Source organism: Simochromis diagramma, unplaced genomic scaffold (genome assembly GCF_900408965.1).
Source record: "Simochromis diagramma unplaced genomic scaffold, fSimDia1.1 OVJJ01000571.1, whole genome shotgun sequence".
Taxonomy (NCBI): domain Eukaryota; kingdom Metazoa; phylum Chordata; class Actinopteri; order Cichliformes; family Cichlidae; genus Simochromis; species Simochromis diagramma.
In genome coordinates this window covers 372,419-396,909 of record NW_024386885.1, presented here as the reverse complement: position 1 = coordinate 396,909, position 24,491 = coordinate 372,419, and the positions used below count along the sequence as shown (strand labels likewise).

Here is a 24,491-nt window from a genome sequence, read left to right as displayed (position 1 = left end):
ATTTAAAGTTTTCCTTTCATTTCTTGGACCACTGTATTTCTGTAACTTTTAATGGATCAAACACAAAAATGAAAGACCTACGAACAAGCAGAAACTAAAGCGGGTAACGGAATCTTTAGCTTCCTCAAAAATTGCCTCATTGTTCAAAAAGGTATGGACCTAACTGCATAAGAAACCCCAGTATGCAATACAGAGCTTGTTTTTACTATACATTTATACAACTTATGGTGAAAGTAATGAACTGCGCAAACAGCAACGTTTTACATATATATTTATTGAACAGTTAGGGCTACAACAGTTACTCAGCATTGACGTGAATATGCAAAGACTGAAGAACGCAGCAGTCTGAAGTAAACATGGTACTAATGCTGAGCCCATAGCAGACCTACAGTCAGTATGAGTATAGTGATATCTACTGTTAGGGTTAATGTGCTTCTAATCTACTGTGGAACAGTACTATATAAATGAGGTAAGGCACTGGATGCTACAAGCTAAATTATAGAAACTATAAAGTTGAAAGTAAATCAGTAGTAAAACAGTCCAAAAATCTTTGATCTCCAAGTAAATAAAAGTGAAAATCATCAAAAATCGCACTCTTTGGACTTCAGGTTTAAAAGTAGTTGATAGAGTTCAGAATGAATGTGGGGCCCCTTCTAGATTTTTTTTTGTGTGTGCTGTAGGAAAATACATTGATGGAAAATATTGAGGATTAACTCGTGAGCCGACTGTGCTGGAATGCAGCAATTTCTTCGTAACGTGAAACAGGATGGCTCTTCTCAAACAGCTTTGGGTAAAAATATGCTGGAAAAATTAAAGCATGTAAACCTGCTTCAGCAGAATCATATAATAAAATGATAATGCTAAAAATGAGCCTAATGGGAGCCTCCTTAAATCTGCTGCATGCATAGTGTTGTGTATAGCTTTCAGTACAGGAAGTGTTGGACGGCAGAGACGGATGTTTCAGCCTCGCAAACGACACACCTGAAAATAAAAACTCTTTCTAATGAGCGCGTCGTTGAGTGTGCGCCAACCTGTTGATCATGTGTTTTTAATTGTTGTGCTAGGGCTTTGGTTTCTGTTTGCGAAGTTGTAATGGCACAGCTGGGGATGTTTAACTTTGCACCTTTATGGCATCTTGTCGTCGCTCCGAGCTGCCGTTTGCCCACTCTCAGTGGTGAGCAAGTGGTTGTGATGCAGAAAGAGGATTGCATCCAAACTTTCTGGAGGAATATTTGATCTCTTTCTGTACGTGGCTCCTCCTCCTTCCTCCACAAAGTTCTGCGCGCCGTTTCCCACCACCGCGGGGGCAGCCAGGTAGGCCCGTGCCACTGTGGCCAGCAGTGGGAACTGCACCGTCTTCGTCCTCCACCACTGCAGGGGCTCCACGCCCAACGAGGCCCCTTTGTCAGCTCTGAAGACAGACATCTCCATATCGATGGACTCCTCCACAGAGCTCTGTCTGCTCCTGGGGGCGGAGCAGAACAGGTCTCCCAGCAGAAACTCCATACCTGACAGCCCACCCTGAGAGCCCGGGTCTCCTGGCTCGCTGTCCTCCACGTCGCTCTCATCATCTTCATCGAAAAGCTCTCTGAAGTTGATGGGGCGGGACTCTTTGAGGCGTTTACTCCTGCGCAAGAAGTCGCTCTCTGACTCTGGTGACCCGGGGGAGGGGCTTCTCTTCCTCTCGCTGTTCTTCTTACCTCGACTCCGCTTCTTGTCCTCCTTTGCGATCCTCACGGCCTCTTTCTTCAGCCAATCAAAAGTCTCCGTCCGGTCCTAGAAAACACCAGAAACCACAAATAAAATAAAAAAAAACAGGAATGTCAACCTCTCTGTCGTATCAGAAACTTAACATCATAATGTGAAAATGTGTTGTGTTAGAGATAAACCGTGACTCCACCCTGAAACCCTCTAGCTATCCAACTCCAAATCCAAAGAAGTGAAAGACCTTTGTGTGGACAGATTTGTTTGCTTCCACTTTTTTATTTTATCTTTAACTTTTTGGTAAATCCTGTTTATTAAAGTCAATTTAATAATAAAAGGAAAACATGTTAGACATAAAAACAAATTGGAAGTTGGCAGTCGATACACTGCTATACAGCGTGCCTGCTAAATGTCTCATTGAATATCAAAATTAGCCATCTTGATTTGATTTGTAGAGAGGGCTATAGCTCTTTTAAGGCACTCTTTTCCCTGCGTGCCAGCTTTCCGACTCACCTTCTCCTCCATGAAGCCCAGTCCGTGGAACTGGGGGTCAAGGGAGCACGCCACGCTCAGGACTCTGTTCACAGCAGGGCTGTCATAACAGCGTGCCAGGCTCCGCCTCATCATCCTCTTTACCTCCTTCAAGATGGACGACGAATCGCACGGCCGGGACACGAGGTGCCGTGAGAGCAAGCCGGTGAGGATAGGTTTGATGAGGGACAGTCGGGGGAACGCCTCCTTGGCGAGAGTCCGGCACGCCACGTCCAGAGGTTTGAGGACCGAGCAGAGCTCCTCCAGAACCTTCCATTCAGAGCGCAAAGACGCTACACCTGTAGAGGATGTGTTGGAGGTGGAATTGGCGTGGGAGCTGCCACTTGAACTGGACTCTGAAGCGCAATCTTCTTTGGACAAACCCTCGCCTTTTATTTCTTTAATTACACAGCAAAAGAGGCCTTTGTGTCTGATGAGCATGCTCAGTAAAGTGTAAAGGTTATTCCAGGTTGGCTGGCTGTGTGCCCACGACGCAAGTCTGGCACGCTCCTGTTTCGTCAGACTTTTGAGGAGGTTCTGGGTATGAGGCTGGTATGAGCATTTGTTCTGAGCAACTGGTAAGAACAGGGTGGAGAGAAAACCCTGGAACTGGCTGAGAGTTTTGGAGATGACGGGATGTGACATCACTTCCTCCACACAGTCTTGCACGGCTCTGAAAAAACAAGGAACAGACGGAAGTCCTTCACTACTGTCAGCGTGCTCCGGCTCCCCGGGCGACACAGAGTCTTCCCTCTCTAGGAACGTTGTTGAGTTCGGATGGGAGGCGCTTCCTGCAACCTCTGCCCCCTTCTTGCTCTTTACTGGCTGTGTCCTCATCTTGTTCCTTATCTCACCTCCCAGCAACATCAGATTAGGCTGGGAGATTCCCCACTCGTGCGCCATCGCCTTCACCTGGGCCTCCACCGTTCGGACGGCGTGCTCTTCCCCCCCGCTCTCTGTCAGCCGCTGGGTCGCCAAAGCAATGTTCTGAAAGCTAAAGCTACTGTCTACGTAGTGCGCCCAGAGCGTGAGGTACCTCTCAGTGTTTCCCTGCCAGTTGTGGAGCCAAACCTCTACGCTCAATGTCACAAAGTAAGGAACTTCCTTCTGACTGCTGGAAGCTCGCCCACGTCTCCTGTGCTCGAACTCAATGGGAGCAGTGTAGTCCTTAACCTCCTCGCTCTCTCCGCTCTCACTTTTCCTCCTGAGCAGCCGAGCCAGGCTCGCCTTGCCTCGGGCGTGGTGGTCCGTCAGCAGACTCTCGAGCTGACAGGACAACGGCAGCTCCTTGTAATTAGGCAGCAGTGTGAGAATCAGCTTTCTGAAGCCTTCGCCTTCCACAAGAGATGGCGGCTGGAGGTCCACGATAAGAAAGTTGGCGATAGCATCGGTCACTTGAGTGGACAGAACCAAGGGGAGAGTGCTGATGAGACCGCTGGTAAGTGTGAGCGGCTGAGAGCGTTGTTGACCTGTTTTTGTGAAAAAGCAGCTTTTAAATAGGAAATTAAAACAGAATTAAATTCCTTTCTGTTCTATAACAAACAAGAGTTTAGTAACTGAAACTCCATATTTGATAAAAGCAACAGTTTTCTAACTCACAGATTTTGCACAATAACAAAATACGTTGAGGAAAATAATCTTTTCTATGAATCCCACTGATTTAGGTGGGATCAAGTCAAAGTGTGGTCAAAATACAATCCCTACAAAATAGATAAGGACATGATTTAATGCACCCATTCATCTGTCCAAGATGATGAATCCCCATAACTAAATGCTTTAATAACTTTGGGACGTTTATTAATGAAATTTCCCCCAGAGATTCTGCATCACTTACTCTTTCTTTTAACCTAATAACTTCTGGCACTGTGCATTGCAAACAGGAAGTAGAGAGTTACCCAGTGTGAGACTCCGGTCCTTGTCTTTCAGCTTGAAGTGGTGTTTGTTGGTCAGGTGGTTTTGGAGATCTGGCACTCCTCCCGCACAGCTCACGTGCTCCATGCACAGCTTGCACACAGCCGTGTTTCGGTCCAGAGGCCGACCGGTGGGGTCGGGCTCGAGTCCAAAGAAGTACCACGGGCTGTTCTGGATGGCGTTGGGGTTGCTCAGCAGTTTCTCAGTTCCAGGCAGAAAATCATACTTTTCTATCGTGTGAGGAGACGGGAAGGAGATGACAGAGGTGGAGACGAAGGAGGAGCCAGTGATCATGCTGCCTGGGTCGCTGACGGCGTCTGAGTTCGACATCGTCGTCACGTCGCTTATGACAGGCATGGGGCTCTGTGATTGGCTGTGATCTGACCAAAAGGAAGTGCTGCTCGGCTCCGGGAGGGTGACCAACTGAATGTCCTGCAGGAGGCGCAGAGCCGTCTCCTTGTCTCCAACTTCACATTTCACGTTGTCACCTGTACATCACCGACAAAGACAAATGTATCAGGCACCTTTACAGAGCTACCTTTCAGTCTGTACTGCATTAAAAACTGGGACAGAGCTCACCCATCCCCAGGCCCAGAAGGGTGGCATAATCCTTGCCGATCCAGACCCGGAGCTCTGCTCCCTCTGAGATGGGCTGGGAAACCCTGTAGTAGATACGACGGTAAAACTGGAAAACGTCCAGGTTGTGCTCTTCCTCACTGCTGGTATATCTGACATACCTGAAACACACAACAAATGCGTGAAGTCTGCAACTACATCAGAAGATAAAAATAAGCAAAAGGAACCATAAAAACTGCCCACCTCATCCAGTTCGATTTGTTTTCATCAGAAGCGTCCACGTAGATAAAAGCAGCATCGTCTCTGATCTAAAAACACAAAAAGCCCATCTTTGTGTTAACATATAGCCAATAGGAAACAACCCAAAGATTAAACTTTTAAAGCACAAAAAGGGATTCTTTACACACAGCTTTTGTCATTGTTGTTGGGTTTCTTCCCAGTCATTCTGCTAGAAGAACAACTTCTATCAAAATAAAATTATATCTTGTAATTCTTTATTTAAAGACAACAAAATATTTGCTTTATTTAAAGCAAAATACTTTGCTTTCCCTCTCAGTTTTCAGACTGCAACAGACTGATATGGGGTCCAATTTGCTGATCAATTTCCCATTTTACTTCCCGTTATGTAATTTACAGAAACCATTGTTGATTAAGAGCTGAGGCTATGCTGGAATCTGTCCATACGGCCTCTTAAATCAGCACGGCTTATAATTTATAACAAAAAAAACTAAACATCCAAAAACTGTCTACACGATGCTGTATGAACAAAAGTGATCGTTCGTTTTACTCACAGCCCAGGCATATTTGAGGTTGGCCGGCATCTGTCCCTTGCACACTTCTCCTACAAAGGGTCCAAACATGACACCCTGCTGAAGGTGGCACTTGGCGTACACCTTCATCTCCCCATTCTGCTCCTCGCCCAAAGATCCAGAAGCAGATAGTCCAGACCCGAGGTCCCCACAGAGGCACAGGCAGGAAGGCAGAGACAGCGCCGCCCGGGAGGGGCCGCTGTGGAGCCACGGGTCTCCGGGCGGCAACACCGCATCTGGGACATAGTTCTGGTTGGAAGTAGGCTGGAGCGAGGGAACGTCCTCAAAGAACTCTTCATTGTTGAGATCCAAACCTGGAAAAAGAATATAATAGAGAAATAATGAAACAACAGAGATATTACTGAAAATTCAGGGCAGGGATTCATCTTCACGGAGCATACTTCCACTTTCTTGGGTCGTTTTAAGCAACAGAATTCAGAAAGACAGGAAGCTGCTGTATTCAGATGAGGGGAATAATACAATACAGACAAACTTTAATGTCTGTATTACAGGCAGCCACCAGCGCTAGCCTGTGGTCTCCTAGCAGATGCACATATGATATGTTTATTGTACAAATTTGAAAAGAAAAGGTGATTTTCAGAAACGCTGACCTCTGACCTTCAAGTCAAAGTCGCTGGGATTTGAACTCTATATTTAATAGCTGCACCCATGGTATCAATTTGAAAGTTTTACATTGCCTCATTCTCGAGTTATCCTATTGACAAACTTGCGTGTCCACACCACCCGCCCGCCCACCAGGGTGACAGCAACGCTCCCAGCCACTGAAGCCTGCAGAGTGAAATAAGCCTGTAAAGGCACTAAAAAAGAAATGCTGTCACTGGTGGCTCTTGTAGCATCAGGGTCGATCATAACAGAAGCTTTAAGTTTAACTTTCGAGGTGGTGTCTACTCAAACTATCATCACTGAAATAATGAAGCCACTGCACCGCTGCTGCAAAGACAGTGTGCTCACATGGACTTCTGACAGCAGTACCCACTTGTCAGGCCCTGCTGGGCTGTCTGAATCGCTCTGTGGTAATATCACGCTCTGCTGCTTACGGCTGCAGAGGAATGGGGTCAGGTGACTTAATAAAATTGTGTTTGAGTGATTCCCCAAACCTCGGCGTATCTGTGCACGCTGTGAGCCCGGGGCCACGCAGATGGTGGACAGTGCGACTGCTGTGATCGATTCTGGCTCGCATGATTGATGTTCACACATGTAGGCCAACACTGAGCCCATATAATTAAGTCCTGCAGGGAGAGTCTAGCCATAACCTCTGAGCTGATTAACTCTGAGACGGGATGCTCAGAGTTTCCAGTTGCACAACAGCTGATCGCAGTTCAATACACTCTGTGTGTGCTCACCCTGAGTTATGAAAGAAAGCCATCATCAGTTGGTAAAGCAACAAGAAAATGAAGAACAGAGCCTCCATTTTAATCTGACAGAGCAAGGACTACGAACAGGACCAGGACAGTTATCTTCAAAAACATGAGAGGCGAAGAGACTCCTTTTAGTCAGTGTTATCCAATAAGTTGTCTTTTACCTAGATCTTTTTTTTTTTTAAATAGATAAAACTGACAGGGGCAAAATACAGGTAAAGCTGAAGATAACATGTGGATCAAACCGATCTGACACAGTTTAGTCATGCACCTCCAAAGCACTCTGCAACAGTCTTGAGCCAACCGTTTTTATATTGTGCTTCAAAGGAGGCAGATTGTGTAGTGAGTTACACATTCATCTATCAAGCAAGAGATCCCTGGTTTGAGCACAGGTGGAGACACAAATCCCTTTGGGGTTGCATCTGGTATCAAAATCTGCAAACTCGAATACCCAGAGCTACATGCTGTGTCAGTAAGAGGGCAGCTGAAAGAAAAAGGTCTGATGAAGTGATGAAACCAAGTTATAAAATGTTTGGATCAAATGTTTTCCAATACGTACAAAGGAGGTAAACAAGGGTATACAGGCATCTGTAAAACACAGTGGAGGTTCTATCATGGCTTGGGGCTGCATTTCACCCAGTGATGTCATAAAAGTACCATTGGATTTTGATCCATCATGCAATACCATCTAAAAATCATCTGATTGTCATGCTGAAAAATAAAGCTGCTGTCAGTGATTCCCAAACAAAGTGCTGTAAAAGTATATCTGGATAGAAAAGAACATAGTGGAACACTAAGTCGTGGATTGACCTCACCAGAGCCTGAACCTTAACATTACTGAAACAGTGAGAGAGGGGTCTATTCGTATTAGTATTTTTTCCTCATATGGGAGGGTTTTTGTTTTGTTTTTAGAGGGGGCGGCTTAACACCTTTTAGAAAAATTGCTTGTGGGCAGTGGGAGTTACACGGAACACAAACCCAGTCTTTCTCAATGTGCATGAAACGGTGGTTATGGATACAAGCGGTTTATACCATGGCATCAACTGCGCATGTGTGACTGATAGCTATTCGTCACTTATTGCAGGACTTCCTGATGTAAAAACACACCGCTGTGCATAGAGTATGGTACGGTTTAATCGGCGCGTACGGTATAAAAAAATGCGTATTATCTGAGCCAAGTATCATCCGAGTGATGATCGATCTGTTGTTTAGAAAAGCTACCAGATTGTGAGTGTGCACAGGCGCAGTACTAAACACACCCGGTCTGCAAGTTAACTGTAAAAAAGCTGCATAGTAAAGCAGCGTCGGGGCTCAGGGACTATTTTTTTTGTCACAGCACTAAAATGCAACTTTCAAGCAACCCCAGGTGAGCCATGTGAGCAGCCATGTCTGATCGGCTTTGCTGGGCTGGAGGCATGCAGGGTTCAGACATGTGAGAAAATAAGTTAATGCATACTTTAAAATTCCACAAGTTTTCAATGAAGAAATTATTTTAGGTTAAAAAAAAATCACCTTGAGTGTCAAGTAAAGCTCCCGAGGTCGCGGAGGAAGTGGTCTCAAAGAAATCAGCACGATGTCGCCTTTTCAGGTGGCTTCTTAAATTAGTAGTGTTTCCACCTTTTGCCAGCACTATTTTTCGGCACAGGCGACAAACGGCCTCACCGGTGTTCAAAGGTCGCCCCTTTTCGTCCGCCTTTAAGCCAAAATACAGCCACACGATGGACTTGCTTCTGGGTTTACTGATAAGATCCATGTTTCTGTAGCTCTGCAGCCTGCAGTCCCGCTGCCAGATCTGCGATGCATAGACAGGAAAACTACACCACCTGATTACATGCAACGCTCTTGTACCGCACAGATTCAGGTCAATGACGGCGAAAACCTTCTTTCTAAAAGTAAAAGCAGCAGATACCAATCAATATCTTAAAAGTTCCTGACTGCAGGCATGTGTACGACACGTGTCTTTAATAAATCACTTTCCTTCAAAGATGTGAAAAAAATCTCACAGCTCTCAGTTTGGTTTTAAAATGAGAAACCGGTCAAAGAGCGTCCACAGCTTTTGTTTAAACACACACAGAACTGCAGCCAGTGGGACCGCATGGCCTTCTACCTGCTCTATTTCTAGGCTTTTACGTCTTTCTCTGTAGACTGACGACAGCACACTGCGACGGCCGAGTGTTGCCACATCTTGTTCTCAATACGCCGGCAAAAAACACCGACTGCCTATAAAGATAAACACAGTCTCCACAAACCTCGGAAAAGGTAAGGAGGAAAATAGCTATCAAAGCCAGCGTAAAGGTAAAATTGTGTGTGTGTGTGTGTGTGTGTGTAAAGCGGGCAGCTGCAAAAGGGTACCAAAAACCCAGGAGTCCTGAGGACCAGTGCTGCAGACATGGGCTGTGCTTGACCTGATGCTGTCCTACTACAGGATTTATTTATTTTTTTACCTGATATTGCCTTTGCATGCTACAAATTATCAAATGATTGACACACATAAAAAAAAAAGAACTATCCATGTAATTTTATTTCATGTATTATGTTAGTACTTGTTAGATTCTGGAGCTTCTGATAAAAGGTAGACGTTTTATTTATATAGTGCCACAACAACAACAGTTGCCTCGTATGGTTAAGACCCTATAATAATACAGAGAAACCCCAACAATCAGATGACCACCTATGAGCAAGCACTTTGGCGACAGTAGGTAGGAAAAACTCCCTTTCAACAGGAAGAAACGTCCAGCAGAACCAGGCTCAGGGAGGGCCAGTCATCTGGTTGGGGCTGAGGGGAGGGAGACAGGACAAAAAACATGCTTTGGAAGAGAGTCAGAGATCAATAATAACTCATAATTATGTGCAGAGTGGTGTGTAAACACACGGTGAGAGTAAAAGATTTTTTTTTTAATGGTTTGTGCAGACGAGAAAAAAACTGAAATATGCACAAAGTTTACAGAGAAAAAAAAGTTTTTCGCAAGATATTTCCTCTCACGCTATATTATGATGATGATGATGGTAGGAAGCACCATCACCTTGGTTCAAAATCGGCTATAAAGTGCTCAGCTAGGGTGAGATCTGGCGGAAGCTGCAGCATATTATTGACGGGTTGAAATAAAAACTGTTGTAGCTCACCAATGCCTTTATTGAAACCAGCTTTCTCTTGATTGGCGTATTTGAAAGCGGGTGGGTGGGGTTTCCTGACATGACCGTATTAGGAATATTGACTGTTCTTGTCATCACACAGAGCTGGGAATAGAAAAACCCACAGAAACCAAGCACTTTGACAGGTTTGAAGCCTTGTGGATTACAAGGGTCAGCTACACTTTTTTTTAATATGAATACACATCATTACAACAGATCTATTTATCATCCATCTATTTTCTTCCTCTCTCTCGCTGTGTGTGTGTGTGTGTGTGTGTGTGTGTTAGGCCCCATTAGGCATTTAATATTACTCGGGCTAAATGAGAGGCAGCAGAAACCCTACGTGAAACCGTAAAATCTGGCAACCCAGGCAGCTGTGGCCGGCCTCCCTGCCTGCGTTGGATGTTAGCTGTGGTCCTTCTGACTGAACCCAAACATCACCCCCAAATCGGGTACGCCAGGTAGGTAAGCACCATACCCCACTGCTGACAGTTGTAGCATTTAAATTTTGGGACCGGGAGCACACAGTATTTTTTCTATTCACGTTTCAAACACTGACTTCGCCAAACTTGCTTTGTTTTCCTGGGGCTATTTTCTGGCGGTTAGCACTTGGCTGATAGGTAGTTTCGAGCGTGCTGACGTCACCGGGTTGCCGTAGAGCTAGTAGCGATGGGGACACCGTTGCCCTGGCGACAGCGCTCATAAGTTATCGGCGATTGCTAGCTGCTGTATGAACTTTAACGCTGCAGAAAAAGCTTCAGGTGAAGGCTTTACCTAATAAAATGAATCAAACAAATATCGTGGGTTAAATAGTTTAGGATTTTGGACTGACTCCACCAGCCTTTTTTTTTTTTTTTTTTTTTAAACAAGTAGCAGACAGGGGGTAGCTGTTACCCCGACAACAGCACACACAAGTCATCCGTGCCAGCGAGCATCTGTTTGAAACGCTCCGTATACGGCTCGGAGTGCCGCTAACACGCTCCAAAACGTAGTCACATATGGCTTCTTCACTGGTGCCCGACTTTTCATCGGTTATGGTGGTTCTGGAGCGTTTAAAGGAGCTGGACGAATACCTGAAAGAGGAGGAGGTACCGTTCGCACCTGAGGCCAGCCTCCACCTGATGGAGATAACGACTGCTGTCAGCGAGCTGGAGGCAGACAGGCGTGCTGCTCGTGAACACTTGGAAGTGGAAAGCATAGAAAACAGCAAACTGAGACACCAGATCAGCAACATGCGTGAACGAATGAGCAAGGAGATCATGGCTGATGTAGCAGCGGCGCGAGCATCAAATGCCGAGGAGATCCAGCAACTGTGCAAAGATCTCAGTGCAGTCTCTCAGCTCCAAGAAGAAGCTACGAAAATGCAGGAATCCCTTCTTAGCCAAAACAAGTCCCTGTACCTGGAGCGGGATCAGGCGAAGGCTAACCATGATACCATCATGGCTACTCTGAATGATCTACTTGCTCTAAAGTACAGCTCACAGATGCAGCTGAACATGACGTGGGAGAATATAGAGGAGCTGAAGTCCTGCATTGCCGGCGTCGAGCAGGACAGATTAACCCTGGAGCAGAACATGAAGCTGGAGAGACGAGCCTCCTCCGTGAAAAGAAATGACCTCTTGGAAGAGGTGAGCAACGTTGAGGAGCAGACAGAGCAGCAAAACCACCTGAACAGGAGTAGCAGAAGAGAGCTGGATAGCATTACCAACAAGAAAGACAAAGCCCAGGGACGGCTGGATGAGCTGATGGATGAGTTGGGTAAGGTCGAGAACAACATACACAGACTGAATGTGTCACGGCACCATCATGAGGAGCAGCTGGAAGGGGAAGTCCAAAAGCAACGGGAGCTGAGGCAACAGAGGGATCTGCTGAAGGAGGAACTGCATGAGTTGGAGGAAGCCTTCAGCCTCACTGTGCAGAACTTGCAAGAGGAAATCGTCACAATGGACAGTAAAATAAAGGAGGGCAGAGCATCAAAACAGCATTTAGAGGCAGCCCTGACTCAGGTCTGTGAGATGTTCAAGCATCGGCACACTAAAGAGAACTTGGTCAGGGCTGAGCATCAGCAGGTCTCCAAGCAGCTGGAGTGGTCCAGGCTGCAACTGGAGGAGCGTATTGCCTCCATCATAAAGCATGGCAGGGAGATCAAAGAGATGGAGAAGCAGGTCAAAGAGCTCAAGGAAACTGATGTAATTAACAAGCGTCTCGTTGAGAGGAATCAGGAAGAGCTACGCAGCAATATGGATGCAGGAGAAAAGAATGTGGGCTGGCTTCAGGAGGAGAAAGAGCGACTCCTGCAGCTCCTGAAGGAGGCAAAGAGGAAACAGGAGGAGCATATTGAGAAAATGACATCTGACATCAGTAGTACCCAGAGAAGATATGAGGAGCTGCTTCAAAAAAAAGAAGCGCTCCTGAGGCAGGAGCCCAAGACCACTGATGCCAGCCTCCTGATGAGGCATGTGACCCGGTCCAAGGAGGAGTACGAAAGAATCGAGAGCCGGCAGCGCCAGGAGTTACAGCAGCTCACCACTGACGTCGACAAGGTTGCTCAGAGTGTTAAGGAGAAGCAGAGGGAGGTGGAGGAGAAGGAAAAGATTCTGAAGAAGGTGGAGGCCGAGTGGAGCGATGAGCAGAACAGGCACCACAGGCTGGAAGAGCTTCTCAATGAGCTGAGGAAGAGGAGGAGTGAGCTGGAGCTTTCAATTCAGGCACTGAAGGAGAAAACCAGTGAACTCCTTCAGCCCAAAGAGGAAATGAAGGCTGAGCTGGAGGGGCTGCAAACGTGCCACATCAACACGCTCCACAGACAGGCATCTGAGCTGAGAGCCGTGGAGGTGGGCATCTACGACTGTGGTGTGAAACTGGAGCATATCACCATGGAGAACAGCAGGCTGCAGTTCCATATCAGTCAGATGACGGAGGACATCGAAACAGCCAAACTGGAGACGCACAAATACTGGCAGGAGGCTCAGAAGTTCAGGCAAGACACAGAGGCATTATGGGAAAGCTTACAGCAAGCCTGGGCAGAGGATTTAATGTTAACCCAGGACCACGAGAGCAGTGAAGGCATCCTGTTCATGTCGATTAGTTCTCTGCTTGACCATCTGAAGAATCGGAAACAGCAGTTAGGAAACATTAGCACGCTCCTTCACCAACAAATGCTCGACTTCAGCAAACGACTGGGAGACAAGACCACAGCGAAACTGTGCAGCTGACTTTATCCAGGATGACAAGTGGACTGACTTCAGGATGTCAGCCTGCTGTCTGTGCACAGGCAACGTTTGAGCCTGATATTAACCTGTAATGTGGACAAAAAAAGAGTTTGGTATAAGATGAAGATAATTTGAAATACTTTTTTGTTGTGGTTGGTTCACTTTGTTTCTTGACACAATTATCTGAAAAATGTTACCAGAGGTGGTGCTCGGTCCAATTTAAAACTGAACTTATGGAGTTGATGAATTTTTGAAAGTAGTTTTTGTTTGCGAGATGGGCATAATTGCACTTCTCATGCACTTTCACAAATACAAATCATTTCCTGTGTGACTCCTACCAGCAGATGGCAGAATAGATCTGGCTTTTCCTCAGCGTGACCTTTCCCCGCAGTTACAGGGTCAAACGCACACCCACTTGTACTTCCTCTCAACAAAAACATGCACACACATGTATCCAGAGGCACGTACTCAGAGGGCTAAATACTGGTTTACTAAGACGGAACGAAAAACAAGACTGCAGCTGCCAAAAAGTCAGTTTTAAGAGGAAGTCGTCATTTTATTCCAGTGAAGAAGGTAAGTCTCCAAAAAGCCCAGAAGTAAACTTTACTTTGACCTAAGGTATCTGTAGCTTTGTGCTTTGGCTGGACCTTTGTTTATATTTAGACAGTTTTGTTCATGTTTTTAATATCTTTGTCTCTAAATATATCTGCTTATCTCGTGTTCAGGATTCTGTGTGTGGTGTATCTGATGCCACAATACAAGCTGTTCTTTTCTGAGATATTGCTTCACAAACGGTAAATTTCATCACTACTTCAAACTGTTGTTGTCGAAAGTAAATCCTTTTTTTAACGATTGGCTTCAGCTGAAGGACACACACGGCTCAAATGTAATGTTATCAGTCATAACAAGATGTACAAAGACACAAATGCTGATGTTCTCATCTTACATTTAAGATATTTTATCGTTACTAAGGCAGGAGTGCTGAATTCAGTTTCACTAAAGGCCGTGTTTGTTAACATGTTTAAATACACGTCGTACCTTTCTCAATGTAATTTGGTCCACATTAAACTTCGTTTAACCAAAAGGATTAAGAAAAGAAAACCAGGGTAACTGACAGGGAGCTTACAACAGCTCAAAGGATGATCCTGAATTTGACAGACACTCATAGTTTTGTATCCTGATGTAAGAGCAAAGTCAGAAATCTCTGGTTTTGCTCTTACCCAGCCTCTTTCATAGCCCAGAACATGCCAGCTCAGTAGTTGGAAAACAGAGCAAGCTAATAAGAGATCTCTGGTCACGTAGTTTCCCCGTAACTCACAGCCGAGCCTTCTGCCAAAAAAACCGCTGCAACTCTGAGAATGGAGTCTAGGAAACGCTGTGCTGCAGCTAAACGTCTCACCTCAATTCAACAAATGGCCAAAGTCTCAATTTCCTGCCTGAACATCTAAATGTTGACACAATTGACCCAAATGTAAACAAAAAATGTTTCCGGGCTGTGACCACACGGCTCACTAAAGGCCCTCATTCCACCTCCATGCAATCTGTTTGTGACAGTTAGACCATAAACATGCACATGAGCAAGCTGGAGGTTGTTTTGCAGGCCTCTGGGAATTCTCTTCCTCCGTCTTCTCATCCCTCTGCTGGGCTGAAGCCCTGCTAAGCTATTGTCCAACTCTCCTTGTGTTACTGCCCGTCTCTTGGCCTCTCCTGTGCTGAGAGACTCTGCAAGCCTGGTTGTGATGGCATGTGTGGATGTGCCATACCAGGGGACCTCCGATGCATTCAGACTACCTGTGTAACCTGAATGGATCGGAGGTACCGTTCCATGCTATCAGGAAGTGAAGAGGACAGAGCTGAGGAGAGAGTGATGGTCTGTGGTCACCAGCTGAACCACTCCCTACAGTAATTGGGGTTGTCTCGGTGTCTCTCCAGCACCTGTTGTACTTTGTGAATCCAAAACAATGGCTCATGTTCCCTAACCTCTGGATATATGAAATTTAAACTGACTTTGTGTTGATTTTTTTTTTCTAGAAAACTATAGTTTTCTAGAAAATGTAATTTAAAAATGGCCCCTCATGAAATGATACTAGAAAAATGTATAAAAATATCCATGAGAGACAGTTTAAAGCGTAGTTCAGAGTGGCTTAGTGTAACACAGAGAGTTAAAAAGAGATAAAAATGTTTCTCAGCTGGATAGACGTTAAAGCCTGCAGCAAAGTTATGTCTACAACGCAAACTGTCAAACTGAAACGTCAAGCAGCTGATCTGCATACAGACTGCTTTCGTTTTAGCTTCTTTTTAAGACGCTCTTACCGTGTAAGACAAACTGCTGATGGGTGTAAGCAGCTAAAAACATTCTTCTCGTTATATTTAACTGACCGTGCATGTGGTTTTGATGACGCACTTTTCTGTTATTTTAAGGTAAAAATAATGGGAAAAAACTATTTATTAGTGAGGGCCTGTCAGACACATCCTTCAGTGGAATCCCCATCACTGGCCCAGACAGATCTAACAAGTTTTCATTGGCCCCGGACCATCAGACTCTGTTATGTTGAACCTTTTAAATGTTTCCTAATTTAACTTAAAAGCAGCAGTGGTGCGTTCACATCACAAGATCACACACGTAGTTAAAGCTGTTTCAGCTCCTCTAAAAGGCACAAACTCATAAAATCCCCCTCACAGAAATCTGACAAGGCAGCTGCCCTCAATATGGAAATGTCAATACACCACCAGAGGATCCAGTGACAACTCTCTGGCCCCTCCCTCCTGCCAACACTCGTGCACTTAGTCACAGTTACACAGATTTACTACAGGTCGTCTACAGGATGTGAGTCATCCTGACCACACAGCGGCGTGCACGTGAATGCTCAGTGATCTTGATGTTCGTGATTCTGCTACAGTTAAAAATGACTTCCTCTTTGTTAAAATCAGCTGTGATAAGCTTAAGGTATGGGTTGTGCATGGTCAGCGTGCAGGTATGAGTCATCCTCTAAAATTAGATGTTTTGTTGTTGTTGATAAACTACGACAAATGTGGTTTTGTGGGCTCACAGAACATCTGATGTGGTGTAGACAGCTTCCAACTCGGAAGAATTTCTACTAGAAAAGAAGCGTGATGATTTTAATGTGCACCGAGCTCCTGCTTCTATAAACAGCTGCTCTGTAACAATGCAGCAGCCACACAGTAGCAAAGATTCAACAGAAAAGTAACAGAGTGAATAAAATGTAGTTTGGAAAAATAACAAACAATAAATCTATTAAAAAGATCAATAAAAGATCTGTACATCCGGTGTTTACAATTTGCAAAGTACAGACGTTAGGTAACTATAGGTTACTATCCCTGCAAATCCACTTTCCACTTTTCACCTAATTGCCTTTAGATGTTGATATGTTCTTAATGCTTTTGCACAGAAATATAAAATATACACCTGGTGTTCTGCATTATAGTTATTACCATCATCTGCCTGCAGACTGGTCATTTTATTAGTTGCAGCTGCCTGATGCAGTCCGGTGCAGATGCACTGCCATAGGTGCAGCTTTTCTTTCTATGCATTTGGCAGGTTGGAAAAATACAGGCTGCCACATAAAAAGTATCTAGAGACATTATACAAAGAGAAAACATTTGAAACCAGATTTATGTACCGATAAAAGTTCAGCTGATGCAGGTGAACAGCAGCAAAACTAGATCTACTTTTACTATTGAATATCTAGATGAATGCACAATTACAATTTGCAAAGTAAAGGCATTAGGTAAAGGTAAGAAGTGGACCAAACCACTGTGAGGTAGATGAGGGGGAGTCTGTCTCTCAAAATTGAATGAGTTGCTTTCCATCTGTTATTTTAGCTGAAAACTTTCTCTGTAGGTAATGTTATTTAATATTATATCATTAAATACTTACAGTGATGCAAAAAGGTGAGCCAGAACTCCTTAATCCCCCTCCCCCCTTTTTCATTGGTGTGCCATTGCCAACCCCAGAGCTGCGCTTTTGCCCCAGCCCTGATCACTTGGTACCTTGCAGGGAGTGTCAGAAATATGTGGAGTAGCCGGTAATGTTGGAAACGCCCACTCGCGTTTCTGCTTCTTTTGCTCATCCAGCTGATCTCGTTGTACTAAAGTGAAAACGAAGGTTTAAAAGATTTAAAATCGTCCGCTGTAGCTGCTCTTTGTGCGTCTCCTGATAGATCCTGTGTATTTCTCTCTTTTCTTTTATAAACGTATTAACAGTCCCAAGCCTGCAGCGTTGGAGCAAGTCTGCCAATGATGTCCTTTCTTCATTTTCTATGCTCACCATTCGTCCCGACAGAATAGTTTTAAACAGATATTGGTCTTCTTGCTGCACGCGTCCTTTAAGGTGACCCAAGTATAAGATCAGACGTGATCGTAGATATGAGTTTTATTTTTCCATGACCAAAAAAATATTTGAGCATTTGACTGTTTTTGATTTCGAACATGTAAAAATAAATAAAATAGAATACATGGAAAACAGAAAAGCAAAGTAAAAAAAAAAAAAAACTGCGTTTCCACAAACATCTCGAGATACCCCACACTTTACATGCTCGAAAAGAAGTAGGATGAATTAATAATTTACAAATCAGAGTTCATCGATATATATAATTGTTTATTTGTAGTGCTACGAGAGACATTATATAAAGAATCGACCTGGCGCTCGGTGAACCAGTCAGTCGAAATCTCTGATAAATATCTGAAACACCGTGACGGCGGGTGTGTCGCCCTGCACTTAAACAGCCCAACAACAGAGAATTAATTGTAGAGGATCCATCGTGGTCAGGTCTGCGTAACGAATAGAATGTCTCTATTGTTACTGTAACATCCAAATAAGTGAACTCTCAACAGTGAAAAGATCACTTAACAGTCACTCCAGATTACTCCATTCTCTCAAATTGCACAAAGCACATTCAAATGGACATTGCAGCATTTAGTGCTTGTACAATAACCGCTCACACAGACAGAAAGCCCCTAGAAACAGCATAGAAAAAAGGAGCTTGTGTGAATGGGTGAATGAAGCAAGTTGTGTAAAGCAGTCCATTTATAAGAACCAGTCTATTTACCAGATAAACCAGTGAATGTTATCTCGTGTAAGATCTGTAAATGCTTCAGCAGCCTGTGATTGTTTGTGTCAAAAAAGTTGATTGACAGGTTGGAAAACTACAGCATGTGTGGAAAAAAACTGTCATAGCACTGCTGAATGGTTAATTATAGCCGTGTGTGCGTGCGCGCTGCTGTTACAACAGCCAAAATGAGGAAGTTGTTGCCATACGTTCACACGCTGTGCTCTCACAGAGTGATTAGAAACTATTAACACAGTGTACTCGGGTGATGGGTGTTATGGTGTATCAGCGAGGATGAGTGCGGGTTATCGTGTTTTTGTGCGCCTCTATATTTAGTCGAGGGCCAAGTCGCTAGAGTAAATCTGTCAGTCATATCAGCCACTCAACAGGTTTGCCCCGCGCTCTCTCTCTTTGACTTTGTCGCTCTCTCCCTCCTCTCTCCGTCTCTGTCTCTGTCTCTCTGTCTGGCACATGACCTCTAATGCTCCATATGGTCCGCTGACGTCTGCGCTTCATAATTCCTCTTCCTCTCTCTCTCTCTGAGGCTTTATATGCAACAGTGACAAGTCATAGTTATTTCCACACACAGACCGCACATCTGTCACTGTCTCCTGACACACTGCAGACGTTTAGCCTCCCGAGCGGACAGGCAGCACATCTGTTAGGTAGCATTAAAAAGAGCCATTAAGGACATTTAACTAAGGAGTACCGTGGACATTGCAGAGGAGCATAATGGAGACTCTGGGTAAGAAGAAGCTTTTTCTTTTGGGTGTTTTGGTCGTCGGTAGCTGTTATTTTAGTCTCGCAAAGTCTTATTAGAGAGGATGGAGTTTTTGGACATGTGGTTTTTGCTACGTACAAAAAAAACTGTGGGGTTTAATTTAGTCAGCCTTGAAATAAATTTGTTTGTTTAAGCATATTTGACACATTTCTGTTCAGTAAGTTGCTTTACGCTTCTATGTGAAAAGTTACGTGGTCACCACTCCAAGAAAAGGACCCTGGCCTTGCTGTGTGACTGAATTAAAGCATTATTGTTACATATTAATAAATAATATACTAATATAAATTTTGACAGAATGAAGATGCTTGTTTAAACGTGCTGCTGTTCTCCGTCTGTTTCACGCGAGACTGCACGGATCCTAAACATCCAGCTCCTTTTATAGTCACGTAGTTCTGGTCTCGGAGAGCTGAGAGGAAAAGTTGGATGTCAGAATTTTTATGTCGGAGCAGAGGTCAATCTGATCTCTGCAGCACGTTTTTTTTTTTGTCCGATTTAAGGAACTTGGAGTGCGTGTTACAGAGAAGAGTGCATTACTTCGCCTGTTAATTCTCCTTGGAATGCTGAAGCTTAACAGCATTTTTGCTTTGGTCTTGCTGAAAGTCAAAACATTTAGAGATGCAAGATTATTGCTTTTTGTGTTTAGTTTGCACCTCTTTCAGTGTCTCTCGGTACAACATCTGCCCAATCTGAACCACTTTGGTTTCTGAAGTTGTTGCAGATAGATGCTGTTACACACTCGTGGAGCAGGCGGTGTGGCACACTGATTTTTATCTGCTACCTGTAATTCATAACTAAAAGTTGTTTTCTGTGTTTAACATTTTTGAGGGGAAACTTTTGTCACTTTTATACAAATTTTTGTCAACTTGGATATCTGCACTTCAGCTTCTCTCCTCTGCTCTCTGTTTCACCGGTGAAACCCAAACAGCTCCTCTGAGAATCTGTGCCCAGCTCCACGTTTGTTTTCTTAGGTTTTCTGCGTGTGAAACACCGAGTCACTGCATTGACTGCTTGTTTTGCTCAAGCATAGAAACGTGCTAACAAGGTGCAAAGCCTTCTTTGGAAGGGGTGTTTTACTCTGAGTTTGTTAGCTGACTGTTTAATCCAGCTCAGTCTCTGACACACACTGGGAAGCGCACGTGTTATTTTTAGGTTTAATGAGTTTGGTCACGTGTAAGCCGACAGATGCTGCTGAAGCAGAACAAAAGGCTGAGTTGCAGCTGTCACTTTGGGGGTTTGTTTCATCTGGACTGCTGACGCTGTGATGGCTTGGTCCTTACACGACAACCTGAGCTGAAGCTCAACAAACGCTGGGAAAGAACAGATTATTCTTTCCATAAAAGTACAGATGTGTGTGTGTTACCTTCAGTTTATACGTCATGTTAGAAAGGTGGATGTTTCTCCATCCTATCACATGCTTCACTGTCGCTTTGATTTTCCTCCTCACCAGTGTATCCGATGGGTGGAGGGGCCACGAAGCTGTACAACGCTCTGACTCAGCCCCTCAGCAGCACCAGCTCTCTTCTCCCCTTCCCTTCTTCACACCTGAACCCCCAGCTACCTGCATTCACAAAGCTGGATCCAGATTTCTGCCCGGTAGGTTTTCTTCTTTTTCTTTTGTCTTCAGACTTTTTCTTTTGAATATTTTCATCTAAATATTAAGTGTTGTCTCTCCTTCTGTCGATGGAGCAGGAGGGGTCCTCTCCATGTCCCCCTGATCCAGAGGAGCTGCTTCGTCAGTGCGAGGAGGCCCTCACGGACCGACCACCTCGCTTCGACAGGAAATTTGTTCACATCGGTGATGGAGACGGCGCCCCCAGCAGCGTCATCAGGGTGATGCAATGGAACATCCTGGCTCAAGGTAGAGTGCACTCACTAAGATGGACTGTAGTTTAGGATCCGTCTCTCCATCACTCAGGGAAATTTAATATTCACACTTTCTGAGTCTGTTTTGGTGGAACACAAAACACATGGTGGATAATGTTGTTACTGAAGTCTGGTCTCCCGCTTCCTCCTGTCCTGCAGCTCTGGGCGAAGGACTCGACAATTTTGTCATGTGTCCTTTGGAGGCCCTCAGCTGGTCCCGCAGGAAGTACCTCATCATGGAGGAAGTCCTCACCTACCGCCCCCACATCGTGTGCATGCAGGAAGTCGACCACTACTACGACACCTTGCAGCCGGTGCTGGCAGGTTTGGGTTACAGCAGCCACTTCTGCCCCAAGCCGTGGTCTCCGTGCCTGGGCGTTGAGGGCAACAACGGCCCTGACGGCTGCGCGCTGTTCTACGACGAGTCGCGCTTCGAGCTCCTCGACAGCGTCAACATACGACTCTCTGCCATGAGGATTCCAACCAATCAGGTGGGGGGAAAAAATAAATTTTGTCAGGTGTAGTATTTCTGGAGCTTTAGCCTTTCTGGGAAAAATAAAACTACGACACTCTAACTCGCTGCTCTCTGATCGCAGGTCGCCATAGTGACCACGCTGCGCTGTCGGATCACGGGTAAATGCGTGTGCGTGGCCGTGACCCATCTGAAGGCTCGTTCTGGCTGGGAGTGGCTCCGCAGCACTCAGGGGTCAGACCTCCTTTGGCATCTCCAGAATGTGGTCCAGAAGCAGCCCGGCGACCCCGCCGCCGACATACCTTTGCTCATATGCGGGGATTTCAACGCAGTCCCAAATGAGGAGGTGTATCGGCGCTTCGCCACATCGCCTTTCGGCTTGGACTCGGCCTACAAGAAACTCAGCCGGGACGGTTTGACGGAGCCGGAGTACACGACGTGGAAGATTCGGCCCACGGGGGAGTGCTGCAGTACTCTGGACTACATCTGGTACACCAAGGACACGCTGAGAGTGGATGCCGTCTTGGACATGCCCACCGAGGAGGAGATCGGGCCAAACAGACTTCCGTCCTTTAGTTATCCGTCCGACCACCTCTCTCTGGTTTGTGACTTCAGCTTCAAGGAGGAGGAGTGGGAAGGAAACAACAAACCGGCACACCGGAAGTGATGACGCTGTGGAGTTGAGGTTAGCGCTTCCTCCTTCTCACTCTATTGTGTGACCAGGAGGTCACATGTGAGTGATAAAGACAGTGTGCCAAAACATGGCCAAGACTTTAATGGGACACAGTGTACCTCTGCAGCACGAGATATTCCAGCTGCAGGTGTGCTCTACCTGTCGTCAGACTGCACACACGTACTTTAAGAACTCTGTGCTTCATGCTGCTGATGCACTACAGGACAGACATGGTCTGAGTATCACACATATGAGGTGGAATCAGGAGGTTTCTCACCTCTTAGCATCCTGCAGGCCACTCAGGGTAGAGTGTTTCCCACTCTGGATCTGTCACCAATGACCTGATGGATGTTAAGAGATTAAAATGAGTGAATTTTTCTATTTGTATTAAAAAATAAAAAAGGGCACGACACAGTCTGGAAATGCATCGGACATCGTCTGCTGTCTTCTTTTCTGGCGACAACACGTATCTGTGCCAAGACCTTATGTTCATGCACCTTTTTTTTTATTTTTTGAAATTTTGATGAATGCAGATAAATTAAAAACTAATAAAGATAAATGGTTGTTTGACAGTAGCCGATAGTTTTGTGACTTGATGTTGGTTCCTTCTTAAGCTCTCCACACCACAGACGGTAGTAAAGAAGGGCGCAGCCACGGTGACGTCACACACTGACCCAGGAGCTGAGCGTCTTTGCTGTCGTCATTTTGGCGTTTGGTAACCGAATGTGACGAGCCTGCGTATAGCCCTCCATTCTGACTCACAAAATAGACTTCATGCTTTGTTCAGTATTAGTACGTGGCCATTCTGCAGTATTGTGTGGTCTATGATCTTTAGCCATAGTCACCTTCGTATCTGATGTAGATGAGAACCTTTAGGGAACTACTGGAAACTGTGTGCCAGTTTTGGTTGCTTAGCTCATGATCACATAAGATGAACTGAAACTAGTAGCTTGTCAGCTGAGGGTGTGTTTTAAAAAAAAACAAACAATCATCTGATTTCACAGAGCTTTAGTTCCCACAGCTGTTCGCCGATAACGATCGAGCGAACAGCTGTTGTGTGTCCAGAGAGGCGCACTGTTGAGGATTGGTGAACATCGTACGTTTTGTATGTAAAACTTACTATTCAGCCATTCATTTTAATATTTACCACAACTTTCCATGTCCGTTACTTTAAAAGCCTTTTGAAATCAGATGATTCTTTTTGATCCACCCTCTAATTTCAGAGCAGAAGCGTCGCCCCCTTTTCATGATATAAAAGAAAACACTTTCCATCTTTTAGATCATCAACAGGGGCTTCAGTTTTAACATTCGGAAGTTAAGTCCATCTTTTCTGTTGTCTGTGGTGCACAGAAAGCGTCTACCTCCACATTACCACATTGTTCTCAAATGTGATTGGTCAATAGTGGCACTTTATTCTACAGGTGGATTACAAACAGAAGCCAGGCCTCTCGTCCCCTCCCTGCAAACATCTTTTTATAGGCGTTACAGACTAAATAAGAAGCTGCTCGCACCCTCTCTCATGCCTCTTTTGATCTGCTTTGCCTGCAGTGATGAGTCAGCTGTAGTTTGCAAGGTTAAAAATTTGGCATGTCAGGAATGTTTTTGTCTTTATTGTTGTCTTCCGGTACCTCCCGTGCAGACTTGGCAGGTAACACCAAATAACTGAAAATCCGATGAAATCATTTGTAAAATAAATAGAAATGGAGCCCTTTCTTCACATTAAGGCCAAATTCCTACTGACCCCACCTGTGTGATGATTTCAACTGTGTGAGAAAGTTGTTTTTTCTTATAATTAACTAAAACTAGATGTGCTTTCAGTTGTTTACTTGTGATATGACAATAAAGAGTTGATTCCAAAAATAAAAGGCCTGTTTCCTCTTCTTATCCAGGTGTACGAGTGTTTGCTTTTTTATTTCCATGTTCAGGTTTTGAGATAATTTTGAGATTTCTGCTTCACCTAAAAACAAACAATTGAGCTGAATGGAATCCGGATTTGTCAAAACAAAGACTTTTTGCACGACTGAATTTCACCCAGATTCTTGTCTTTATCGCCTTCGACGATAAAGTTCAGTAAACTCAAACTGAATGCAGAAAGGCTGCCCTGTGCGTGCCTCTCATGAGTAAATATTATCACTGTATGAAGTAACTGCTGTATTTGTGACATGTTTGATAATGTACAAAAAGCTCGAGATCATAGTCTAAAACAGCTTTTTTACAGGTGGCTCAGATTCTCAGAATTTGAGAAATTTCTTTAACTCTTCAAACCCTTTTTCACTTTCATGTGTGAAATAATATGAGACTCACATGACCCTTTTCATATCTGATGGTAAAACATAACTTCTGCTTCTTGTGTTCAGCTTTGTGCTGATAAACATAAAG

At 44.8% G+C, this 24,491-nt stretch overlaps 3 protein-coding genes across 10 annotated transcripts; 2 read left to right on the top strand and 1 right to left on the bottom strand.

Moving 5' to 3' along the window:
* Positions 1 to 219: 219 nt before the first annotated feature.
* On the bottom strand, positions 220 to 8,982 carry LOC120734530. Its single transcript, XM_040033356.1, has 7 exons — positions 8,423 to 8,982; positions 5,514 to 5,845; positions 4,966 to 5,030; positions 4,726 to 4,883; positions 4,131 to 4,634; positions 2,218 to 3,704; positions 220 to 1,776 (listed from the first exon to the last, which is right to left on the bottom strand). The coding sequence occupies exons 1-7, from the start codon at positions 8,661 to 8,663 to the stop codon at positions 1,126 to 1,128; spliced, it is 3,438 nt and encodes a 1,145-aa protein (XP_039889290.1). The 5' UTR covers positions 8,664 to 8,982; the 3' UTR covers positions 220 to 1,125.
* Positions 8,983 to 9,053: 71 nt separating this feature from the next.
* noctb (nocturnin b) lies at positions 9,054 to 23,977 on the top strand. Of its 8 annotated transcripts, none has more exons than XM_040033375.1 (6): positions 9,054 to 9,169; positions 10,330 to 10,494; positions 20,552 to 20,697; positions 20,794 to 20,962; positions 21,127 to 21,458; positions 21,564 to 23,121. In XM_040033375.1, the coding sequence occupies exons 3-6, from the start codon at positions 20,560 to 20,562 to the stop codon at positions 22,104 to 22,106; spliced, it is 1,182 nt and encodes a 393-aa protein (XP_039889309.1). In that variant the 5' UTR covers positions 9,054 to 9,169; positions 10,330 to 10,494; positions 20,552 to 20,559; the 3' UTR covers positions 22,107 to 23,121. The 8 variants fall into 8 exon arrangements, with proteins under 8 accessions (XP_039889309.1, XP_039889303.1, XP_039889308.1 ...); XM_040033369.1 differs by having other exon boundaries at positions 10,330 to 10,503; XM_040033374.1 differs by having other exon boundaries at positions 10,330 to 10,507.
* ccdc175 (coiled-coil domain containing 175) lies at positions 10,514 to 13,352 on the top strand. The gene has a single exon (XM_040033358.1). The coding sequence runs from the start codon at positions 11,041 to 11,043 to the stop codon at positions 13,255 to 13,257; it is 2,217 nt and encodes a 738-aa protein (XP_039889292.1). The 5' UTR covers positions 10,514 to 11,040; the 3' UTR covers positions 13,258 to 13,352.
* Positions 23,978 to 24,491: the final 514 nt, after the last annotated feature.

Excerpts from the sequence above, each read along its gene's own strand:
- LOC120734530 (XM_040033356.1), bottom strand. The coding sequence starts at position 8,663 with ATGGATCTTATCAGTAAACCCAGAAGCAAGTCCATCGTGTGGCTGTAT. Across the intron at positions 5,846-8,422 it reads AGCTTTACTTGACACTCAAG|GTTTGGATCTCAACAATGAA; the intron begins GTGATTTTTTTT and ends TTCTTTTTCCAG. Across the intron at positions 5,031-5,513 it reads ACCTCAAATATGCCTGGGCT|ATCAGAGACGATGCTGCTTT; the intron begins GTGAGTAAAACG and ends TTGTGTTTTTAG.
- noctb (XM_040033368.1), top strand. Across the intron at positions 20,698-20,793 it reads TGGATCCAGATTTCTGCCCG|GAGGGGTCCTCTCCATGTCC; the intron begins GTAGGTTTTCTT and ends TCGATGGAGCAG. Across the intron at positions 21,459-21,563 it reads TGAGGATTCCAACCAATCAG|GTCGCCATAGTGACCACGCT; the intron begins GTGGGGGGAAAA and ends CTCTGATCGCAG.
- ccdc175 (XM_040033358.1), top strand. The coding sequence starts at position 11,041 with ATGGCTTCTTCACTGGTGCCCGACTTTTCATCGGTTATGGTGGTTCTG.